The 24,246-nt window shown below is 44.8% G+C and overlaps 1 protein-coding gene across 1 annotated transcript in view; it reads left to right on the top strand.

Annotated features, from left to right (window-relative positions):
* The window catches only part of LOC311132814 (src-like-adapter), a 44,009-nt gene extending 33,065 nt beyond the window's left edge, over nt 1-10,944 (top strand). The window contains exons 7-8 of the mRNA XM_084166157.1: nt 10,282-10,414; nt 10,598-10,944. Of these exons, the coding sequence (XP_084022283.1) occupies nt 10,282-10,414; nt 10,598-10,817 (353 nt within the window). The 3' untranslated portion in view covers nt 10,818-10,944. The remainder of the gene's footprint in view (nt 1-10,281; nt 10,415-10,597) is intronic.
* The last annotated feature ends 13,302 nt before the right edge of the window (nt 10,945-24,246 follow it).

Genomic DNA, 24,246 nt, shown 5'->3' with positions numbered 1-24,246 from the left:
TCCCCTGCGTCCTCGAGTTTCTTTTTTGTGAAGAAAAAGGATGGTGGTTTGCGCCCGTGCATCGATTACCGTGGTCTCAATCAGATTACGGTGAAGTACAGTTATCCACTCCCGCTGATTGCGACCATGACTGAGTCGTTGCATGGGGCGCGTTTCTTCACTAAATTAGATCTCAGGAGCGCGTACAACTTGGTGCGCATCAGGGAGGGCGATGAATGGAAGACAGCCTTTAGTACCACCTCGGGCCATTACGAGTATCTGGTCATGCCATACGGGTTGATGAACGCTCCGTCAGTTTTCCAATCATTCGTGGATGAGATCTTCAGGGACATGCAGGGGCAGGGGGTGGTTGTGTACATTGATGACATTCTCGTGTACTCGCCTACCCGTGTCGAGCATGTGGCCCTGGTGCGTAGAGTGTTGCGGAGGCTGGTGGAGCACGACCTGTATGTGAAGGCAGAGAAGTGTCTGTTTTTCCAGGAGTCGGTCTCCTTTTTGGGGTATCAGTTGTCTGCGTCAGGGGTGAAGATGGAGGTAGACCGGGTGTCGGCCGTGCGTAATTGGCAAACACCAACCACTGTGAAGGAGGTGCAGCAGTTTTTGGGGTTTGCGAATTACTACCGGAGGTTTATCCGGGGTTTTGGACAGGTGGCAGCTCCCATCACGTCTCTTTTGAAGGGGGGTCCGGTGCGTCTGCAGTGGTCGGCCGAGGCGGACAGGGCGTTTGGGAGGCTGAAGGACCTGTTTACCTCGGCCCCGGTGCTGGCGCATCCGGATCCCTCTTTGCCGTTCCAGGTAGAGGTGGACGCGTCAGAGGCCGGTTTAGGAGCCGTGCTTTCACAACGGTCTGGCGCGCCACCTAAACTCCGCCCCTGTGCTTTTTATTCTAAGAAGCTCAGTCCGGCGGAGCGGAACTATGACGTAGGGGACAGGGAGCTGTTAGCCGTGGTACAGGCTCTAAAGGTGTGGAGGCACTGGCTTGAGGGGGCTCAACACCCTTTCCTCATTTTGACGGACCACCGTAACCTGGAGTACATCCGGGCGGCGAGGAGGCTGAACCCTCGCCAGGCAAGATGGAGTATGTTCTTGACCAGGTTTACTTTTAAGATCACGTACATCCCTGGGTCACAGAATGGTAAGGCAGATGCGCTGTCTCGGCGGTATGACACGGAGGAGAGGTCCGTGGAGCCCACTCCCATACTGCCGGAGTCGTGTCTGGTGGCACCGGTAGTGTGGGAGGTCGATGCTGAACTCGAGCGGGCGTTACGCACCGACCCTAGTCCACCACAGTGCCCGGAGTGTCGGAAGTACGTTCCGCTCGAGGTTCGGGATCGATTGATCTATTGGGCTCACACGTCACCCTCCTCTGGACATCCGGGTATCGGCCGGACAGTGCACTGTCTTAGTGCCAAGTACTGGTGGCCCACGTTGGCAAGGGATGTGAGGGTTTATGTTTCCTCCTGCTCGGTGTGCGCCCAGTGTAAGGCGCCTAGACATCTGCCTAGGGGTAAGTTGCTACCCCTGCCCGTTCCACAACGACCATGGTCCCACCTCTCTGTGGATTTTATAACAGACCTTCCCCTCTCCCAAGGGAATACTACCATCCTGGTCGTTGTGGACCAGTTCTCTAAGGCCTGTCGTTTGCTCCCCATGCCGGGTCTTCCTACTGCCCTACAAACTGCCGAAGCACTATTCACCCATGTGTTCCGGCACTACGGGGTGCCCGAGGACATTGTGGCTGATCGAGGTCCCCAATTCACCTCCAGAGTCTGGAGAGCGTTTATGGAGCGGTTGGGGGTCTCGGTGAGCCTCACCTCGGGTTACCACCCGGAGAGTAATGGGCAGGTGGAACGCGTAAACCAGGATGTGGGTAGGTTTCTCAGAACATACTGCCAGGACCGGCCGGAGGAGTGGTCAAGGTACGTTCCCTGGGCCGAGATGGCCCAGAATTCCCTACGCCATTCCTCCACTAACCTAACTCCATTTCAATGTGTGTTAGGTTACCAGCCGGTTCTGGCACCCTGGCAGCAGAGCCAGATCGAGGCTCCTGCGGTGGATGAGTGGGCGCGGCGCTCGGAGGAGACTTGGAACGCTGCACACGTCCACCTGCAAATCAAATCAAATAAAATTTTATTGGTCACATGCGCCGAATACAACAGGTGCAGACATTACAGTGAAATGCTTACTTACAGCCCTTAACCAACAGTGCATTTATTTTAAACAAAAAAGTAAGAATAAAACAACAACAAAAAAGTGTTGAGAAAAAAAGAGCAGAAGTAAAAATAAAGTGACAGTAGGGAGGCTATATATACAATAGAATAAAGTGACAGTAGGGAGGCTATATATACAGGGGGGTACCGTTGCATAGTCAATGTGCGGGGGCACCGGCTAGTTGAGGTGGTTGAGGTAATATGTACATGTGGGTAGAGTTAAAGTGACTATGCATAAATACTTAACAGAGTAGCAGCAGCGTAAAAAGTATGGGGTGGGGGGGCAGTGCAAATAGTCCGGGTAGCCATGATTAGCTGTTCAGGAGTCTTATGGCTTGGGGGTAGAAGCTGTTGAGAAGTCTTTTGGACCTAGACTTGGCACTCCGGTACCGCTTGCCGTGCGGTAGCAGAGAGAACAGTCTATGACTAGGGTGGCTGGAGTCTTTGACAATTTTGAGGGCCTTCCTCTGACACCGCCTGGTATAGAGGTCCTGGATGGCAGGGAGCTTTGCCCCTGTGATGTACTGGGCCGTACGCACTACCCTCTGTAGTGCCTTGCGGTCAGAGGCCAAGCAGTTGCCATACCAGGCGGTGATGCAACCAGTCAGGATGCTCTCGATGGTGCAGCTGTAGAATTTTTTGAGGATCTGAGGACCCATGCCAAATCTTTTTAGTCTCCTGAGGGGGAATAGGCTTTGTCGTGCCCTCTTCACGACTGTCTTGGTGTGTTTGGACCATGATAGTTCGTTGGTGATGTGGACACCAAGGAACTTGAAGCTCTCAACCTGTTCCACTACAGCCCCGTCGATGAGAGTGGGGGCGTGCTCAGTCCTCTTTTTTTTCCTGTAGTCCACAATCATCTCCTTTGTCTTGGTCACGTTGAGGGAGAGGTTGTTGTCCTGGCACCACACGGCCAGATCTCTGACCTCCTCCCTATAGGCTGTCTCATCGTTGTCGGTGATCAGGCCTACCACTGTTGTGTCGTCGGCAAACTTAATGATGGTGTTGGAGTCGTGCCTGGCCATGCAGTCATGGGTGAACAGAGAGTACAGGAGGGGACTGAGCACGCACCCCTGAGGGGCCCCCGTGTTGAGGATCAGTGTGGCAGATGTGTTGTTACCTACCCTTACCACCTGGGGGCGGCCCGTCAGGAAGTCCAGGATCCAGTTGCAGAGGGAGGTGTTTAGTCCCAGGATCCTTAGCTTAGTGATGAGCTTTGAGGGCACTATGGTGTTGAATGCTGAGCTGTAGTCAATGAATAGCATTCTCACGTAGGTGTTCCTCTTGTCCAGGTGGGAAAGGGCAGTGTGGAGTGCGATAGAGATTGCATCATCTGTGGATCTGTTGGGGCGGTATGCAAATTGGAGTGGGTCTAGGGTTTCTGGGATTATGCTGTTGATGTGAGCCATGACCAGTCTTTCAAAGCACTTCATGGCTACAGACGTCAGTGCCACGGGTCGGTAGTCATTTAGGCAGGTTATCTTAGAGTTCTTGGGCACGGGGACTATGGTGGTCTGCTTGAAACATGTTGGTATTACAGACTCAGTCAGGGACATGTTGAAAATGTCAGTGAAGACACTTGCCAGTTGGTCAGCACATGCTCGGAGTACACGTCCTGGTAATCCGTCTGGCCCTGCGGCCTTGTGAATGTTGACCTGCTTAAAAGTCTTACTCACATCGGCTACGGAGAGCGTGATCACATAGTCGTCCGGAACAGCTGGTGCTCTCATGCATGCTTCAGTGTTGCTTGCCTCGAAGCGAGCATAGAAGTGGTTTAGCTCGTCTGGTAGGCTTGTGCAGCGGGCCCTCCGACGTCAGAAGGCGAGCGCTGATCTCCACCGCAGTGAGGGACCGGTGTACGCACCTGGTGATCGAGTCTGGCTCTCTACCAGAAACCTGCCCCTCCGCCTGCCCTGTCGGAAACTGGGTCGGCGGTTTGTAGGGCCATTTAAAGTCCTGAGAAGGTTGAACGAGGTATGTTATAGATTACAGCTACCTGTGGAGTATAAGTGTATTAACCCCTCGTTCCATGTGTCCCTTCACAGGCCGGTGGTAGCGGGCCCACTCCAAGAAAATGAGATAGGGGAGACTCCTCCGCCCCCACTGGACATCGAGGGGGCACCGGCGTACTCCGTGAGGTCCATCTTGGATTCGAGACGTCGGATGGGGGGTCTCCAGTATCTAGTGGAGTGGGAGGGGTACGGTCCGGAGGAGCGGTGCTGGGTGCCGAGGAGAGACATTTTGGACCCGTCGCTCCTGACGGAATTCCATCGGGGGCATCCGACGCGCCCTGCTCCACGTCCTCCGGGTCGTCCCCGAGGCCGGAGTCGGCGCACGTCTGGAGCCGCGCGTCAAGGGGGGGGTACTGTCACGGTTTCGGCCGAGGCTGCCTCTCTCCCTTGTTCGGGCAGGCTTCGGCGTTCGTCGTCTCCGGAATTCTAGCTGCCACCGTTGTATGTTTCATGTTCGTTTGCTTTTGTCTGTTTGTTTTCACACCTGTTTCTCATTTGGCGTAATTAGTGTCCTATAAGTTTCTCGTTGTGTTTGTCTAGTGTTGTGTGTTATTGTATTTTGTCAGTCATGTGTAGGGTTTCTACATGTTCGCTCGGTTGAGCTTCCCTCCACTGTTTTGGAGAGTTTACGCACTTGTCTGGTGCGCTCTAGGTTTCGTTTTGCCTTTGTGCGTATTTGTTTGCGCCTTTGGATATTGTATTAGTATTTTCCGTGTTGGATATATACTAAAGTCTTGTGGACTATCCTCCGGTGTCCTGCGTCTGATTCCACCACATCACCCACCTACACCAAGCGTGACAATATTATGGCAAGAACAGCTCAAATAAGCAAAGAGAAAAGACAGTCCATCATTACTTTAAGACATGAAGGTCAGTCAATATGGAACATTTCAAGAACTTTGAAAGTTTCTTAATGTGCAGTCGCAAAAACCATCAAGCGTCATGATGAAACTGGCTCGCATGAGATACCACCACAGGGAAGGAAGACTATATTATAAGACCCAGAGTTACCTCTGCTGCAGAGGATAAGTTAATTAGACTTAACTGCACCTCAGATTGCATCCCAAATAAATGCTTCACAGAGTTCAAGTAACAGATACATCTCAACATCAACTGTTCAGAGGAGACTGTGTGAATCAGGCCTTCATGGTCGAATTGATGCAAAGAAACCACTTCCAAAGGACACCAATAATAAGAAGAGACCTGCTTGGGCCAAGAAACACGAGGATTGGACATTAGACCGGTGGAAATCTGTCCTTTGGTCTGATGAGTCCAAATTTGAGATTTCTGGTTCCAATCCCCATGTCTTTGTGGGACGCAGAGTAGGTGAAGGATTATCTCTGCATGTGTGGTTCCCACCGTGAAGTATGGAAGAGGAGGTGTGATGGTGTGGGGGTGCTTTGCTGGTGACACTGTCTGTGATTTATTTAGAATTCAAGGCACACTTAACCAGCATGGCTACCACAGCATTCTGCAGCGATACGCCATCCCATCTGATTTGTGCTTAGTGGGACTATCATTTGTTTTTCAACAGGACAATGACCCAACACACCTCCAGGCTGTGTAAGGGCTATTTGACCAAGAAGGAGAGTGATGGAGTGCTGCATCAGATGACCTGGCCTCCACAATCACCTGACGTCAACCCAATTGAGATGGTTTGGGATGAGTTGGACCACAGAGTGAAGGAAACGCAGCCAATAAGTGCTCAGCATATGTGGGAACTCCTTCAAGACTGTTGGAAAAGCATTCCAGGTGAAGCTGGTTGAGCGAATGCCAACAGTGTGCAAAGCTGTCATCAAGGCAAAGGGTGGCTACTTTGAAGAACACTTTTTTGGTTACTACATGATTCCATATGTGTTATTTCATAGTTTTGATGTCTTCACTATTATTCTACAATGTAGAAAATAGTAAGAAATAAAGAAAAACCCTTGAATGAGTAGGTGTTCTAAAACTTTTTACCGGTAGTGTATATATTTTTATACTTCAAGGGGTCTTACAATTCTAAATTGCTAAATGATCCTTGGTATGACCTTCTTAAAACAATTCCATATAGCCCCCCTCCCCCAGTTTAGACAGGGCTTAGACTGTAGAGGGTTAGATAATGTGGTCAGTTTGTAATGCCTTGTAAATTAAATTAAAGTATAGTCGCTGGTGGGGCTCTACTTGGGGATAGTGGGTCCACCGAAAGACCGAAGTGAGATGAGTGGAAGCACCACACATACTTCAAGGAAGTGTCTGCTGCCCTCCCAGCTCCCCCATCCCGATCCCTCGGATAGAGACCATCTCCACTCTCGCCAATAACCACCATAGGATCTGAACTATAAAGGGAAACAAGGAATAATAATGGTTTGATTTCCTCTCCTAATTTGGCCATAACTCTTATTCATTTTACAGCAGGTTTGCAAGTCTCAAAAAGAAATACAATTACATTGCAGTATAAATAAATCCTTCCTTCCCACTTTCCCAAGCCAAGCTTGTCCCTCTCCACCAGCCCCTCCCAGTTTTCCTCTCCCATTTACACCCCCCAGCCAAGCCAAGCTTGTCCAACCCTCCCATCCTTGCCCACCCATGTCAAGCTTGTCACAATCTCCCATCTTTAACCACCCTTTCCCACCAAAGCCAAGTTTGTCCCAACCTCCCTTCTTCTCAAACACATTAACACCCATCCATCCATCCATCCATCCATCCATCTATTCTCCTTCATTCACATGCAACATATACCCTATGCCTCCACACACCCATTCTCTCTAGCCCTCCTACACATATTCATATTCAACCTCCTTCACACTCCCGTTCATATGCACAGACAAACACACACACACATACACCCACACACCTACACTCACACCCACACGCCCACACACACATCCATAGAACAGTTTTTGACATACATGCTATATTTCCTCTTTTGTATTTTATTTTCAGTGTCCATGTAGTCCATTGGCATCGGCTACTTCTGTCGTTACTTCATAGAGAAGAACAGTTACTTGGGGAAAGTAGAGATTGTATTGGGGAAAAAAAATTGTCTCAATTTACGATAAGCTGGTCTTAGACATCACTGTATGTAGCCTAGTGTGCTTATCACTTTTTCCCGCTTCGTCCTCTCCTCAGGGCAGGGGTCTCTCCTTCTTCAACTGTAAAGGTTTCTTGGAGCTTGTTCAGGGCTTCATCGACGCTTGTGAATTCCATCCTTTGTGTTCCCTTCCATAGCCACAGCACTGCCGGGAAGCCAACTTGAGATTTGATTCCTTTTCCTCCAGTGACTGTATGATCTGAATGTATTTGTTGCATTTTTTAAACAGCCTAGTAGACAGGTCCTAGACGAATCTAATGGACTGGCCTTGGATTCTGATCTCCTTTGCACCCTGTACCTTCAAAATGTTGACTTTGGTCTGATAGTTCCACAGCTATCAGAAGATAACCATGCAAGGGTATTTAGCAGTCTTCTGTTTCACGCCGACCCTATGGCATCATTCCAGATCCTCTGGTGATACACCCAAGTCAAGTTCCTCTGATATCAATTTGACCACGTAGCTGGAAAGGTCTCCTTTTTCCTTGTCTTCCGCTAAGGACAATATTCTCATGTTGTTTAGTCTCATTCTGTTTTCTTGCTGGTCCAATTCATCTTCTAAAGTTTGTTACTTTGTTTCCAGAAGGCTAATTTTGTTGTCTTGTTTGTTCTTGCGCATGCCTCATATGTGCATGTCTGACGATAGACTCTACTTTCTTTTCAACAAATCTACTTTCTTAACAACAGATTGTAGCAGTTTGTTTGTTCCGGTGTGCATTGACAGCATTTTAGCTATATTTTCCTGGATATCCTTTAGCTATTCATTACTCTCGTTTGCATCTCCAAGTTGCTCCTTGTCTTTTGCTCTGGGGGAAGCCATGGCTTGTTGGATTTGTGTCGCTGCGCCACTTTACCAACTGATTAGTTCGGAGATAGATAGGAGGGGTGGAGCGGAGTTGAAGGGTGGAACTAAAAATAACAAAAACAAGATAACTAATGTAAAATATACTGTGTCCGTAAAATGTATATAGGTTCAGAACATTTGTGAAACATCACAGCACAGTTGAAAAATATATGGCAAATAGAAATGGTCTTCAGAGATAGATGGGAGGGGTTGAGGGTAGCTGAAGGATGGGACTAAAAATAAACTAATGTACAATATTCTGTGTCCGTAAAATGTATATAGTATGTATAAACTGGAAGTAGAAGCCTAAGTGTTGTTGTCCATTAGTTTACTCCAATTAGTGGAGGAGTGGTAGAGTTAGGGGAAAATAATCAATAAAAATAATGATTGGTTTGCTGTTGTTCCTAACTAACTCGCTCTCTCCCAGTTGCTTGGGGATATATTGATCTATCGATTTTAGAGGCTTAATTTAAACTTTGTTGGGTGTCTTTTACATATACAGTGCTATGAAAAAGTATTTGCCCCCTTTCTAATTTTCTCTACTTTTGCATATTTATGATACTGAATGTTATCAGATCTTCAACCAAAACCTAATATTAGATAAAGGGAACATAAGTGGACAAATAACACAACAATTACATATTTATTTCATTTATTTCATAAACAAAGTTATGCAACACCCAATTCCCCTGTGTGAAAAAGTAATTGCCCCCTTACACTCAATAACTGGTTGTGCCACCTTTAGCTGCAATGACTCCAACCAAATGCTTCCTGTAGTTGTTGATCAGTCTCTCACGTCGCTGTGGAGGAATTTTGGCCCACTCTTCCATGCAGAAGTGCTTTAACTCAGTGACGTGTGGGTTTTCAAGCATGAACTGCTCGTTTCAAGTCCTACCACAACATCTCAATTGGGATTAGGTCTGGACTTTGACTAGGCCATTCCAAAACTTCAAATTTGTTGGTTTTAGCAATTTTCATGTAGATTGTGTGTTTTGGATCATTGTCTTGCTGCATGACCCAGCTGCGCTTCAGCTTCAGCTCACAGACGGCTGGTCTGACATTCTCCTGTAGAATTCTCTGATACAGAGCAGAATTAATGGTTCCTTCTATTAAGGCAAGAGGTCCAGGTCCTGAGGCAGCAAAGCATCCCCAAACCATCACACCACCACCACCATGCTTGACCTTTGGTATGATGTTCTTACTGTGGAATGCAGAGTTTGGTTTTTGCCAGGCATTACTGGAACCATGTTGTCCAAAAAGTTATACTTTTGAATCATCTGTCCATAGAACGTTCTTCCAAGAGTCTTGATGATCATCCAGGTGCTTTTTGGCAAACTTGAGTCAACTTTTTGGACGAGATGGGTCCCATTGATTCACACAGTCTCCTCTGAACAGTTGATGTTGAGATGTGTCTGTGACTTGAACTCTGTGAAGCATTTATTTGGGCTGCAATTTCTGATAACTCCAATGAATTTATCCTCTGCAGCAGAGGTAACTGGGTCTTCCATTCCTGTGGCGGTCCTCATGAGAGCCAGTTTCATCATAGCGCTTGATGGTTTTTGGTACTGCACTTGAAAAAACGTTCAAAGTTCTTGAAATGTTCCGATTGACTGACCTTCATGTCTTAAAGTAATGATGGACTGTCATTTCTCTTTGTTTATTTGAGCTGTTCTTGACATAATATGGACTTGGTCTTTTACCAAATAGGGCTATCTTCTGTATACCTCCCTATACATTGTCACAACACAACTGATTGGCTCAAACACATTTAGAAGGAGAGAAATTCCACAAATTAACTTTTAAGAATGCACACCTGTTAATTTAAATGCATTCCAGGTGACTACCTCATACAGCTGGTTTAGAGAATGCCAAGAGTGTGCAAAGCTGTCATCAAGGCAAAGGGTGGCTATTTGAAGAATCTCAAATATAAAATATATTTTGATTTGTTTAACACTTTTTTGGTTACTACATGATTCCATATGTGTTATTTCATAGTTTTGATGTATTCACTATTATTCTACAATGTAAAAAAAAGTCAATATAAAGAAAAACCTTTGAATGAGTAGGTGTGTCCAAACTTTTGACTGGTAGTGTATGTGCATTTGTATATGTCTGTGTCTAACACAGTCCTTTTCTGATCTGTAGACTCTGCAGATGGACTGTGTTGTGTTCTCACTGGCCCGTGTCTGTCTGGGACTTTCAGCCCCCTCGACATCACCTCTCAGCCACCCCCTGTAGTGATGCGACACAACAACTTTGACTGGAAGAAAGTAGACAGGTACAGACCCATTCGTTGTAGTTTTCTTATCTCTGCAATCAAATTGTAGTCCTGCTTTTTGGCCAATGGAAAACTTGGCTTGTGGGAAAACTGGGAAGATGTGACTCTGCATCCTGAATCCTGATGATTGGCTCAAACATGTTCTAATCACCCCTGTCTCTATATTTATGAACCAATCAACAGGAAAGATCTGATCAGCACAGGGGCTGCCCAGGGACAGCAGAACAGGGATGCCATGGTGAGTTACGGTGTCAGAAACAGCATGGCCTCTTACCTCTCTCTGGCCGGGGATCAGGACCCAGGACAGCAGAAGAAGAACCGTAAGCAGAAGAGCAAATCTGTCTGCGTGATACCCGACCACAGCCTCAGCCATTTGCACCTGGATGAGGACTATGAGACGTAGTGGCCTGGGTGGTGCAACACTTAGTTCTGCGGACCCCAGCACACATATATAGCCTAGGCTAGTGGTTCCCTTCAGTCAGTCAACTTCGGTACAACATACTATGGGGAGTCACACTCTCGCTACTTCGGTTGAAGGATATACAATCACGCCTGAGAAGGCCAATGAAATCCGCACCTCGCTGGAAGTCCTGCCTTCCACAGGTGATAAACGTGGGGCTCGGATTCATTCCTTCAATTATTCCATTCTTCACCTTGGTGTGAACAGGAACGATTCACGCTACTAAAACAAACAATTGGAAAACGAGACTATCAACCTGTGCGCTCTGTCACCGGTTACGGGAGGGTACTCGAAGAAAGAGGGTGGCCAGGTTTGGTGGGTACCCCCCGCCACCTGTGTCTGCCTCGGTCAAGCACCGCTTACCTCTCTTCCCAGACTTGTTGAGGAAGGGTTCGGTCCCACATTTACATTTTAGTCATTTAGCAGACGCTCTTATCCAGAGCTAGTGCATAAATTTTTTCATACTGGCCCCCCATGGGAAATGAACCCACAACCCTGGCGTTGCAAGCGCCATGCTCTACCAACTGAGCTACACCTCGGTGTTCCGGTCCTACGTGGACTTTCGAGACCGGGCTAGCTAAATGAGTGCTGCATAGCGTGCTAGCCAGTGGAGGCTGCTGAGGGGAGGATGGCTCATAATAATGTTTGGAACGGAGCAAATGGAATGGCATCAAAGTATGTGTTTGATGTATTTGACACTATTCTACTTATGCCGCTCCAGCCATTACCACGAGCCCGTCCTCCCCAATTAAGGTGCCACCAACCTCCTGTGGTACTAGTCAGGTTGGCTAATTCGCCGAGAGGAGCTAGCTATTACTAGCTATTCCTGTCACCCCACGGTGAAGTTCCTGGGGTAGCTCTCTTGTTCAGTATACATACCGTTAAGTTGCTTGGTGATTCTAAACAGACTACGCTGCTATCAAAGCCTGGCTAGCTAGCCTGGCTTAGGATAAAAAGCCTCCTGGCTAACGTTGGCTATCATGCTTAACTTCCGGTGAGTGAAACTTACTAGCTTTTCCCCGGCATTATGGCAACCCCATTCCTATTTTCAATTCCTGGAGTTGGAGGGAGTGGAGGAAGAGGGGTTTGCGTGCACCTCCGATGAGGAAGCAGCCCCCCTAGCACTTGGTTGGGGTAACCACCCGAGCGAGGGGCCTTGGCACGGATCTGAATGACCAGTGTGCCCCTCCACAAAAACATTACCGTGACAACAGTGCCCCCACTTTTGGCTAAACGGGGTACTACCTAAGCCATTGCCAGAGCCCCCTGTGCCCTTAGGGGCCGGGCTTCATGCAGGCTATATAGTTTCATGGAACCACAACGTATATTGGAAACTTGTTCATGTTTGATGCTGTCCCCTCTGTTACCCCACATTCCACAGTGTTCACGGGGTTCAAGGGGAATATCAATCTCCCCAGGGTGAGAGTGATAAGTTGGGTCTCTGTCCACAAGGGGGCACCCCTCCCCGATAGGTGGCTCATTACTAAGATTCATTGCTGATTCCTGCCTGTAGCTCTATGAGGTGTCTAGTAGAGGTGCAGATATTTTATCCAGGTGGGACCCTCTCTCTCAGGAGTGGAGGCTACACCCCTGGGTGGTCTCCCTAATATGGGAAATGTTCGGCAGGGCCGACGTAGATCTTTAAGCATCATGAGAAAACGAGCAGGCGTCTATTTTTCTCGATGAGGGACCCAAGTGCCCTGTTGGGAACGGGCGCTCTGGCGCACCAGTGGCCTCAGACCTTCCTTTATGCATTTCCGCCAGTGGTTTGGATTCAGCACACATTGGAGAGGGTGCTGCGGGAAGGTTTATCATTGATTCTTGTGGCTTCCTGTGGCTCAGGCAGCCTTGGTTCGTGGAGATTGTTTGCCTTTTAGGTGGGGACCCGTGGCAACTCCTGGTAGCACAATGATCTGTTATCCCAGGTGCACGGGCAGGTTTGGCACGCGAGGCCGGAGATTTGGTTACTATGGACCTGGCCCCTGAGAGGGCCGATCTGATGGCTAGAGGTTTACGTCTGAATGTTATTGCTACCATTCAGTCAGCAAGTGCTCCCTCCACGAAAGAGCTGTATGTGTATAAGTAGCAAGTGTTTGAGCTCTGGTGCCAAGATAAAAGGCTGGTTCCTTTTCAGTGCTCTGTGAGGGAAATAGTTTTGTTCCTACAGGAGCTTTTCAAGCATTCTCCACTTTAAAAGTGTACAAGGCCGCTATCTCAGCATGTGGGAATTGACGGAGCCTCACCGGGGGCTCACACCCTGGTGTTGCGGTTCCTGAAAGGTGTATGTCTTCTCAGATCGGTCTCTAAACCTATTTCGCCCACATGGGACTTGGCACTGGTTTTGGAGGAACTGTGTGGGCCCCCTTTGAGCCTCTGGAGTCGGTGGATCTGAAAATCCTCTCCTACAAAACCTCCCTACTCATGGCTTAGGCCTTTGCTAAATGTGTTGGGGACCTCCACGCGTTATCCGTACACCCTTCCTGTACTCAGTTCGCCCTGGTAGACTCTAAGGTGACGTTGTGTCCAAATGCGGCCTTCGCCCCAAAAGTCCTGGCTATGCCCTACAAGTCCTTAGCTTTTTAGGTTTTTCCCTTTTCGCCTCCTCCGTTTGCTTCTGAATAGCAACATGGGTTACGTGCCCTGTGTCTGGTGCGAGCTTTACGCACGTACATTGAACAACCTGGGATTTCTGGTTGTGTGACCAGCTTTTTGTCTGTTTTGCTAATCCAGCTCAGCTGCAGGGCACTCTCTAAGCAGCGTCTCTCCCACTGGATTGTGGAGGCTATCTCCTGCCATAAAAGAGCAAGGGACAAGGGTTACCTAGTGGTATACGCGCCCACTCCACCAGGGGTCTGGCAGAGTTTTGGGCATTGTTTAAAGGGTTGACTATAGGAGATATTTGTGCTGCAGCCAGTTTGGCATCACCACACACTTTTGTGAAGTTTTATCACTTGGATGTCACTTCTCCCAGTGTAGCCCATAGCATGCCTACAGCTGGTACAGGTGAAAGTCACTAGGCAGCATGCCGTGTGCACAATACCCAGACTGCCGCATCTGGTGAGGTCACGTCTGGGTGGTCTGCCATGGGCCGTTTCATTTAGTATCTGTTGGGGTCTGCTTGGGGCGTGATTATATTTCCCCATAGTATGTTGACTGACTGAAAGGAAATCTAACGCTATGACTATAACTACTGTTCCCTGAAGGAGGGAAATTAGATAAAACACCTGTTTGGCCCCCACACCGCCCATTCCTGGGCTCAGTGAAGAGCGGTTTGAAGGAATGAATCCGAGTCTCACACATATCACCTGTGGAAGGCGGGTCTTCCAGCGAGGTGTGGATTTCATTGGCTTTGTCAGGCGCAATTGTATATCCTTCAAGCAATGTCGCGAGAGTGCGACTCCCCATTGTATGTTGTACCTCGTTTCCCTCCTTCAGGGAAGGGTAGTTATAGTCATAACATTACATTCTAAAAACCTCTCCTCAGGGACCCCCAGATGTTCCAGGTATTTTATCTATTCTAGAGCTAGCACACCTGATTAAACTTTTCAACTAATCAACATGCCCTTGACTAGGGGAATCACGTGAGCTAGTTCAGGGCTACAACTCAATTGTGACACGTCTGGGGGTCCCCAAGGAGAGGTTTGAGAAGTGCTGGCCTAGGCTACCAGAGTCGGTATGAGTTTGAATCTGAACCACTGTCCTTCTGACTTGCTATCTTTCCTGTCTCCTCTTCACTGTCCTATCTCAATAACATAAAGCATACAGCAAATATGTTTAAAAGAAGGACTAAGAGACTTAGAGGCCAGCTACTCTATTTAGGATATTAACGTCTGTTACGAGTCTACTTTTCCACCAAAGCACACATTGGTCCTTATCTGAGCCTTTGGGATTGAACTGAGAAGGAATTTTCCGTGGGGTAAATCAACAGTGACGTTCAAGTCCGTCCAGAGTCCAGAACACTGACCAAGTGTCCTGCCAGAGTACAAAACATTGTCACGCCCTGACTCAGGGGACTCGTATATGTTGAGTCAGGGTGTGTATATTCTTTGTTATGTAGTATTTTCTATGTGGGATCTAGTATGCATAGTTCTGCTGTCGCTCGTTGTCTCTGATTGGGGACCATACTTAGGCAGCCTATTGGCACTATTGAGTTGTGGGATCTTGTTCCGTGTAAGGTATGTTGTGTGTATCTACCTTAGGACTTCACGTTTCGTTTATTGTTTTGTCGTGTGTTTATTTAGTTGAATAAACATGTACATATATCACGCTGCGCCTTGGTCTGTCCCGTCATTCAACGAACGTGACAAACATGTTAGTGTCATCACAGTTGATCGATGTAAGACTTGAATGCTATGTTATGGGTGTTTACTGTATGTGTAAATGTGTAATTTATGGATGTGTGTGTCTGTCAGCACGTATATGTCAATGGTTACAGTTTCAGAACCTTTAGCCTAACCCTTGCAAACTGATTTCAGTTGAGTGTACACATTGTTCATATAAATAAAAGTAAATTATCATATAATCTCGGCACCCAGAACCAACTCTTGTGTGTGCACTGGTCTGGCCAGCTCGTCTGTCATGAGCGACTAGCCATAACATAACAAGGTTCTTTCTGGAAGGGAAATGGGGATTTATGTCCAGAGAAGCCATAATAAGTTGATAAAACATCACGTTAGAAGATGACCTCTTGAATGTAACCCAGGGCTTCAAGTATGCACCAAATTGAATAAGAATCAACATAGCATTCCTGAATCCAAACAAACATTGGGGAAAACAGCACAGTGAAAATACTCTGGTTTACCTCAGTCTGAATCTCAGTAGATTGTGTTGTGTGCTGTTGTTGTCTCGCCAAGGCCTCATGACGGCCATATGCGATGCTGATAGGTTCATTGTGACTGTGAAAGGTGCCTACTGGGCACACTACGAAATTTGATAATATTTGGTTGAGACTTTGATCAATGAGATTACAACCTATATTCACCCACTCAAAAAGACAGCCAAAAGTTAGTTGAATTTCCAATGTGTCATCACTCTGACTTCAACCATCTAAAAGCACAACCAAATTCCAATGGAAAAACAACATCAGAATTTTGGTTTAGTTGTCACTCTTTAAAGTTCAAATGGGAATACTATGTCAGATATTTTGTTTATTTATACAACAGATTACTGTGATATCACTGTACTTCATCTACAGTAATAGCAGAACCAAATGTCCTGGATTGCAGTTGAGATTACATTAAAAGTACATGTTGCAAGTGATCAGTGCCGTTCGAGATTCTGCGCAGATTATTAAAGCAATTGTGAAGATCTCCACAGACCTGCAATGACTACATGCTATCTTGAAGATGCACGCTTTATATGGTTACATAAGAAGAAACGTATAGTTACAGTTACCTCCAAATGTGGCCATGGATGTGTTACTCAACCAAATATCAACATTTAAAGGAGATGTACAGTGCCTTGCAAAAGTATTCAGCCAACTTGGCGTTTTTCCTATTTTGTTGCATTACAACCTGTAATTTAAATGGATTTTTATTTGGATTTCATATAATGGACATACACAAAATAGTTCAAATTGGTGAAGTGAAATGAAAAAAAGAACTTGTTACAGAAACGTCTAAAAAATAAGTAACGGAAAGTGGTGCGTGCATATGTATTCACCCACTTTGCTATGAAGCCCCTAAATAAGATATGGTGCAACCAGTTACCTTCAGAAGTCACATAATTAGTTAAATAAAGTCCACCTGTGTGCAATCTAAGTGTCACATGATCTCAGTATATATACACCTCTTCTGAAAGGCCCCAGGGGGGGGGGGTGAATAGTTATGCACACTCAAGTTTTCTGTTTTTTTGTATTATTTCTTGTTTGTTTCACACAAAAAAATTATTTTGCATCTTCAAAGTGGTAGGCATGTTGTGTAAATCAAATGATACAAACCCCCCAGGTTGTATGGCAACAAAATAGGAAAAATGCCAAGGGGGTTGAATACTTTCGCAAGCCACTGTATCTACTGCTTGGATAGTTCAATTGGCTTAATCCCATTATTTTACTTTTATTTTTGGTTGAGTTGGAGACTCTGATGCACTTTAAATAAAGTTTGATATGATTTTGCCAAATTCTTTAAGTTAGATTTTTGGTTGAGATGAAAACGTGAATCCAACATACACATTTTTTATTTGTAGACAAACTGGATTTAATTAAAAATGACAAAGTCAGTGGCACAGATGGAACTATCCAAGCAGAAGATCCATCTCCTTCAAATGTTGATATTTGGTTGCATTGACAACCAAACACAATTCAATATAATTTAATATCATTACATTTGAAATCAACCAGAGGTTGAAATCCTAGGCCTATTGTATTGTCTATTATTTAGTTGAATTCTGGGTTGAAAAGTTGCTGTTGATGACTTTGCAAATGTTATATAGGCCTAAATATCATAATTGATGATTGAGTATGGCCACATTTCATTTACTCTGTTAAACCTACCCTTTGGAATGACTTCGATTGCAACAGTGAATGTATTTCGTTTTTTAAGTGGAGCATTCTAAACAATCATTCTCACGATAGCACATTGGCAATAGTCACTGAAAAATATCATAGCTAAGCAGGGCTGGGCTTGGTTAAAACCTTGGATTGGGAGACAAAATGGGTAGCTGTACATAGATCAATTCTCTAGCTGGAGGTGCTGCCCAGCCTATATTTTTTTGAATAATGTTGAAAATCTGGACGTTGGTTTGTCTATGTTGAAATTTGGTTACCATGTTGACATAATCCTCTGGTTGAAATTTAAAGCTCAAAACAACAGTTTTACGTTGATTACTTTTTTTTTTTAATCCAATGTATTTTCCAAATAGATTCCATGTCACAATATGTTGACAAATTACATTGAAACAATGTTGTTTCAACCAGTTGTGCCCAGTGGGTGCTGTCTGATATCTGAGGATGTTAACTAATCAATTCTCTGATGCAGTTCTCTTGCATAGAGATGTAAAGAGATCACAACATTGTATCTGTCTCAGTGGCGCTGCCTGTGCACTCACAGACGCCATAATGGGACAGATGCAACGGTGCGATCTCTATACATCTCTATGTGACAACGGGACAGAATGAGGAAGTGGATTGAATCTTGTTTCTTATGATTATCAGTCAAATTAACAAATGTATAAATTATTGATTACTATGTATAGCTTTGTAAAACTATAAATGACCAACCACCCAGCTTTAGAGTAGTTAGAAGGTCTATTTCCCTGCTTTTGAGAGGAGCTGGCTATTGTACCGGGACACTACCAGCAAATGCACTAAACTTAAAATATGCTCACTTCAATCATCTCCAAACTGCACGCAGAGACATCAAAATGTTAACTGACTCTGGGTAAGTAGAAAAACAACCGAAATCTCAAAATCTGTGGGTAACTCTGGTCCACCTGAGTCATACAGAGGACAGCAGCGATAACCATTACATTTGACATTTTAGTCATTTAGCAGACGCTCTTATCCAGAGCGACTTACAGTTAGTGAGTGCATACATTTTTCATGTCTGACAATGCAAACTGTGTAGTCATGTAATTCTCTGCTCATGCTGATCAAATTGCTAGAAGTGACTCACTGAAGTTTGTACAGTGAACTTTTCCATCTTAACCCAAAATAGTTTATATTTTAGACATTAAGTTTACGAGGAACCTTATGACTGTCCGTTCATCCACTTCCTCAAGATGATCACCAGTGAAAGCCAGAAAATACCAAAAGATGCAAGATCATTACCTCTGAACTTGGCAGGCTGCAAATGTTGTATCTGGAGCCCATTGGTGTCAGCAACATGGCCCATTTGATTCATTACATTTCATGAGATTTTTTAGCCAGCTGTAGGAACTCTGTACAGTGAGATCTGACTCCTTGGGACAAACTCAACACTTTTTCTTTATTGAATTCATAACAGGATCAAATATTTGTTTTCTCTGCTTTTAATATCCCCATTAAAATATCTGCAAGGCAAACAAATTCAGCTGATTTTGTGTGTGTGTGTGTGTGTGTGTCCGTATGTGAAACAGTCGGCGGCTGTACTTTGCATTATGAGCAGGGCATAACACAATGCATTAGCTAGCGTCATTGCTAAAGCATCGCCTGCCTGGTGATGCAGACTCCAGCTGATCTCTGAACCTTGAAATACAGTCTTGTATTTTCAAGGGCGATTTCATATAAACTTTCAATATAAGTTTATAGGTGTGGTAGCACCCTGAGTAAATATGACTTATACTTATATTTATGCTATGAGTTATTTAGAAACAAATGTCCTTGTAATGTGCAAATAGGCCAAGCCCTTTCCCATGGATTTCACATTTTCACAAGCAAACATCTAACAAGAAATGACTGCATTTCCCAGATATCATGGAAGTGTTTAAGTGTTTAACAAATACAGATATGTAAAGGAATACCTCACTACTCTGCCAACGATCACACAGCCGTGAGGATGTGTCGACCAAAACAAAGGGACACAACGGGGAAGAGAGCGGAAATGAGAATCAGTTCAACATTAACAAACTGAAGAACTGGACACCCTCACAGGAGAAGGCGTTCTCTTCTATCCCGGATAGACCTCAAGGTCGACCCTGTTTCAGATGTGACTAGAAAGGCTGTGGAGAGATAACAAACGACACTTTCTCCTGTCTTCCAGTTCTGATTCCACCATTCCATTCCTGAGGTCTGTTTGATGTTACACTGGATCTAAGGCACCAAGGAAAACATGGTGGAACAATACGTTACGTATTTTCCCTGAATAAGAAGGAAAACAAAAGAGTGCTGATGGAGCCAGTGTCACACTGTAAGTCTCCATCTTTCATTCCCCCCCTCCCCCTCCCCCTCTTTCTCATCTCTTTAGACCCTCTCTCGTCCCGAGAGGCAGTGAGAGCTGTGTTGAGCTAGCAGCAGTTAGCGTTATGTAATCAGGCCTTTCTAATCTAGCCACATCCTCAACTCAGAAGCCCCAGAGCGAGAGCAGACCCAGCTGTCCAAACGTCTGACAACATCAGGCTCTGGATGCTCAACCCTGGCGTGCCTTGACAAAATCCGGATAAATGTTTGCTTTCGTCAATCATGAAGAGGGGCACTATGTCTTTCCCCTTTTCTTAATTACATCAGGACCTAGGCTACGACCCAAATGGCACCCTATACCCTACATGCACTACTTTGACCAGAGCCCTACTGTATGGGCCGTGGTTAAAAGATAGGGTGCCATTTGGGACGCAACCCTAATTCTTCACTTTTCCTTTTCACATGAGAAGGGTAGGCATCAAATTGGTTAAGACATACCCTGGCTGAGAATAGAGAGGAATATTGTGTCTCCTTTTGCCCTGGAAGAGGTGGTCGTCACTGATACAGTTGAAGTCGGAAGTTTACATACACTTAGGTTGGAGTCATTAAAACGTGTTTTTCAACCGCTCCACAAATTTCTTGTTAACAAACTATAGTTTTGGCAAGTCGGTTAGGACATCTACTTTGTGCGTGACACAAGTAATTTTTCCAACAATTGTTTACAGACAGATTATTTCACTTATAATTCACTGTATCACAATTCCAGTGGGTCAGAAGTTTACATACACTAAGTTGACTGTGCCTTTAAACAGCTTGGAAAATTCCAGAAAATGATGTCATGGCTTTAGAAGCTTCTGATAGGCTAATTGACATCATTTGAGTCAATTGGAGGTGTACCTCTGGATGTATTTCAAGGCCTACCTTCATACTCAGTACCTCTTTGCTTGACATCATGGGAAAATCAAAATAAATCAGCCAAGACCTCAGAATAAAAATTGTAGGCCTCCACAAGTCTGGTTCATCCTTGGGAGCAATTTCCAAACACCTGAAGGTACCACGTTCATCTGTACAAACAATAGTACGCAAGTATAAACACCATGGGACCACGCAGCCGTCATACCGCTCAGGAAGGAGACGTTTTCTGTCTCCTAGAGATGAACGTACTTTGGTGTGAAAAGTGCAAATCAATCCCAGAACAACAGCAAAGGACCTTGTGAAGATGCTGGAGGAAACAGGTACAAAAGTATCTATATCCACAGTAAAACGAGTCCTACATCGACATAACCTGAAAGGCCACTCAGCAAGGAAGAAGCCACTGCTCCAAAACCGCCATAAAAAAGCCAGACTACGGTTTGCAACTGCACATGTGGACAAAGATCGTACTTTCTGGAGAAATGTCCTCTGCTCCGATGAAACAAAAATAGAACTGTTTGGCCATAATGACCATCGTTATGTTTGGAGGAAAAAGGGGGTTGCTTGCAAGCCGAAGAACACCATCCCAACCATGAAGCACGGGGGTGGCAGCATCATGCTGTGTGGGTGCTTTGCTGCAGGAGGGACTGGTGCACTTCACAAAATAGATGGCATCATTAGGAAGGAAAATTATGTGGATATATTGAAGCAACATCTCAAGACATCAGTCAGGAAGTTAAAGCTTGGTCGCAAATGGGTCTTCCAAATGGACAATGACCCCAAGCATACTTCCAAAGTTGTTGCAAAATGGCTTAAGGACAACAAAGTCAAGGTATTGGAGTGGCCATCACAAAGCCCTGACGTCAATCCTATAGAACATTTATGGGCAGAACTGAAAAAGCGTGTGCCTGCAAGGAGGCCTACAAACCTGACTCAGTTACACCAGCTCTGTCAGGAGGAATGGGCCAAAATTCACCCAACTTATTGTGGGAAGCTTGTAGAAGGCTACCCGAAACCCAAGTTAAACAATTTAAAGGCAATGCTACCAACTACTAATTGAGTGTATGTAAACTTCTGACCCACTGGGAATGTGATGAAAGAAATAAAAGCTGAAAGAAATCATTCTCTCTACTATTATTCTGACATTTAACATTCTTAAAATAAAGTGGTGATCCTAACTGACCTAAGACAGGGAATCTTTACTAGGATTAAATATCAGGAATTGTGAAAAACTGAGTTTAAATGTATTTGGCTAAGGTGTATGTAAACTTCCGACTTCAACTGTATATCCCTTAAACAATGTAATATGGCGTATCATATTGCCCTGGAAGAGGTGGTCACTGATTTATTCCTTAAACAATGTAATATGGTTTATCATATTGCCCTGGAAGAGGTGGTCTTCACTGATATATCCTTTAAACAATGTAATATGGTGTATCATATTGCCCTGGAAGAGGTGGTCACTGATTTATCCCTTAAACAATGTAATATGGTGTATCCTATTGCCCTGGAAGAGGTGGTCACTGATTTATCCCTTAAACAATGTAATATTGTGTCTCCTATTGCCCTGGAAGAGGTGGTCTTCACTGATTTATCCTTTAAACAATGTAAACTAGGCTTTGGTCCTATTATTGCTCACACAATTTATATTTGGCGCAAAATTGAAAAACAATGTCACTGGGAATCAAAATGGCATGCCCATACTCCAATATTTCACAATAATGCCTTGCGATCTGGAGGGCGGCCTTTTGCATCCCCCCAATGCTCCAGATGTGGAATCCGTACCCTTACCAATAACATGGACAGTAATGCTTTGAAATCATTCCAATATTTAAAGATACATACACATTACCAGGCAACTCCTTTTTTCTATATTTACAACTTAGGTCAGCTATGCTGGTTTATGGAGTCCCTTGGGAAACCCAACTACCGAAACATCCAATGATGGGATTCATAAATAAACTATCTGGGCTCCTGAAAGACTGATCTCTATAATATATAAACAACTTTCGGAAAACTCATATTCGGAGCTAGCCATTAAAAAAGTATGGTCCACAGATCTAATTGAATCTGAACCTCGCTTTAACTGGAACAGAATATGGAAAAATATGACCTTGGCATCACGCAATCCGAACCATCAATTTATACATTTTAAGTTTGTTCACAGACTGTATTTAACACCAAGGAAACGTTTTACGATGAAATTGGCCCTAACTCCCAACGGTTCACTGTGTCCCCTAAATCAGTTAGGCACATTCCTTCATATGATGTGGGAGTGCCCTGCAATTAAATGCTTCTGAGGCAAAGTTACAAAATTATTTTAAATATTCAATGCTTTTCATCTATTATGTTACTTAATGATAATGGCCCCTTGAATCTGTCAATCAATCAGAGAAGATTACTGCTGGCAGGCAGCACTGCTACTAACTCTCTCACATTTAACCAGTGGATACAGTTACTATTAGAAGTTATAACATTAGAATTATAGACAGCGAGAATGAATGGTGCTAGTCAAGGAACAATTGAAGCCTGGACAAATATACTTGACTTTGTAAAGTGCTATTTGGAAGCCAACATACATTCCCCTGTCCTCTACTCATGAAACAAACAGAATCAACTCTCAGTGTGGAAGGCTATTGACTGTTATACTGTACATAGCAACCTTAGAATAATCTATAACATCGATCAGTAGTATGTATTTGGAACTTGCAGCTGCTAGTGAGTTAATAATAATAATATGCCATTTAGCAGACGCTTTTATCCAAAGCGACTTACAGTCATGCGTGCATACATTTTTTTTTGTGTATGGGTGGTCCCGGGGATCGAACCCACTACCTTGGCGTTACAAGCGCCGTGCTCTACCAGCTGAGCTACAGAGGACCACCAGAGTTCAAATATAGTTTATTGTTCAATCATTGTCCAATACAGATGTAGGATCTTAATTTGATTACCTTGTTGCAGGAGGACTTTCCTGAAATGTACAACATTTTAAACTCTTTCAGCAACACATGACAAGCTGTAATTTCAAGTCAAACAAAAAGCCTCAGCCAACACATACAACCATGTCCAACTCTGTCAAGAGAGTCAGAGGAAAACTAACAAAAAATTCCAGACTCCAGAAGAGTGGTTGTAACTCCATAACCTCAACAGAGTTTGGGGAGTTCTAAACGAAACCCCTGGGTGTCTTTTCTCATTCCATTAAACATGTAAGGAGCACCCTGAAGTGTAGGCTACGTATGTAAAAGGTCAATTTCTATTCATGTGACTGTTACTTATATACAGTGAGAACACCTTTAGCTCTACACAGAGAACAAATAGCCTACAGCTCAGTGTGGTCAGTGGTAGTCAGCCTGTTGTCTCTTATTTGGTTGCTATGGTCCTTTGTAGTGTAGCCTATAGGACACTGGGTAGTCTCAAAAACAGGCACTTTCTGTAGTGCTGAATACACACACACAATTGACAAGACAGTGAGTGCATTTACACACAAGCCATCTACAAAACAGTGACATCACACTCTCCGAAAGGAAATAATACAGTATTGATAAAATCAATCAATCAAATGTCTTTATAAAGCCCTTTTTACATCAGCAGATGTCACAAAGTGCTGTGCAGAAACCCAGCATAAAACACCAAAAAGCAAGCAATGCA

This window comes from Coregonus lavaretus (genome assembly GCF_964263955.1).
Source record: "Coregonus lavaretus genome assembly, chromosome: 7".
NCBI lineage: Eukaryota > Metazoa > Chordata > Actinopteri > Salmoniformes > Salmonidae > Coregonus > Coregonus lavaretus.
Note: the sequence above shows the minus strand (reverse complement) of the source record. Positions and strands in the feature narration are given on the sequence as shown.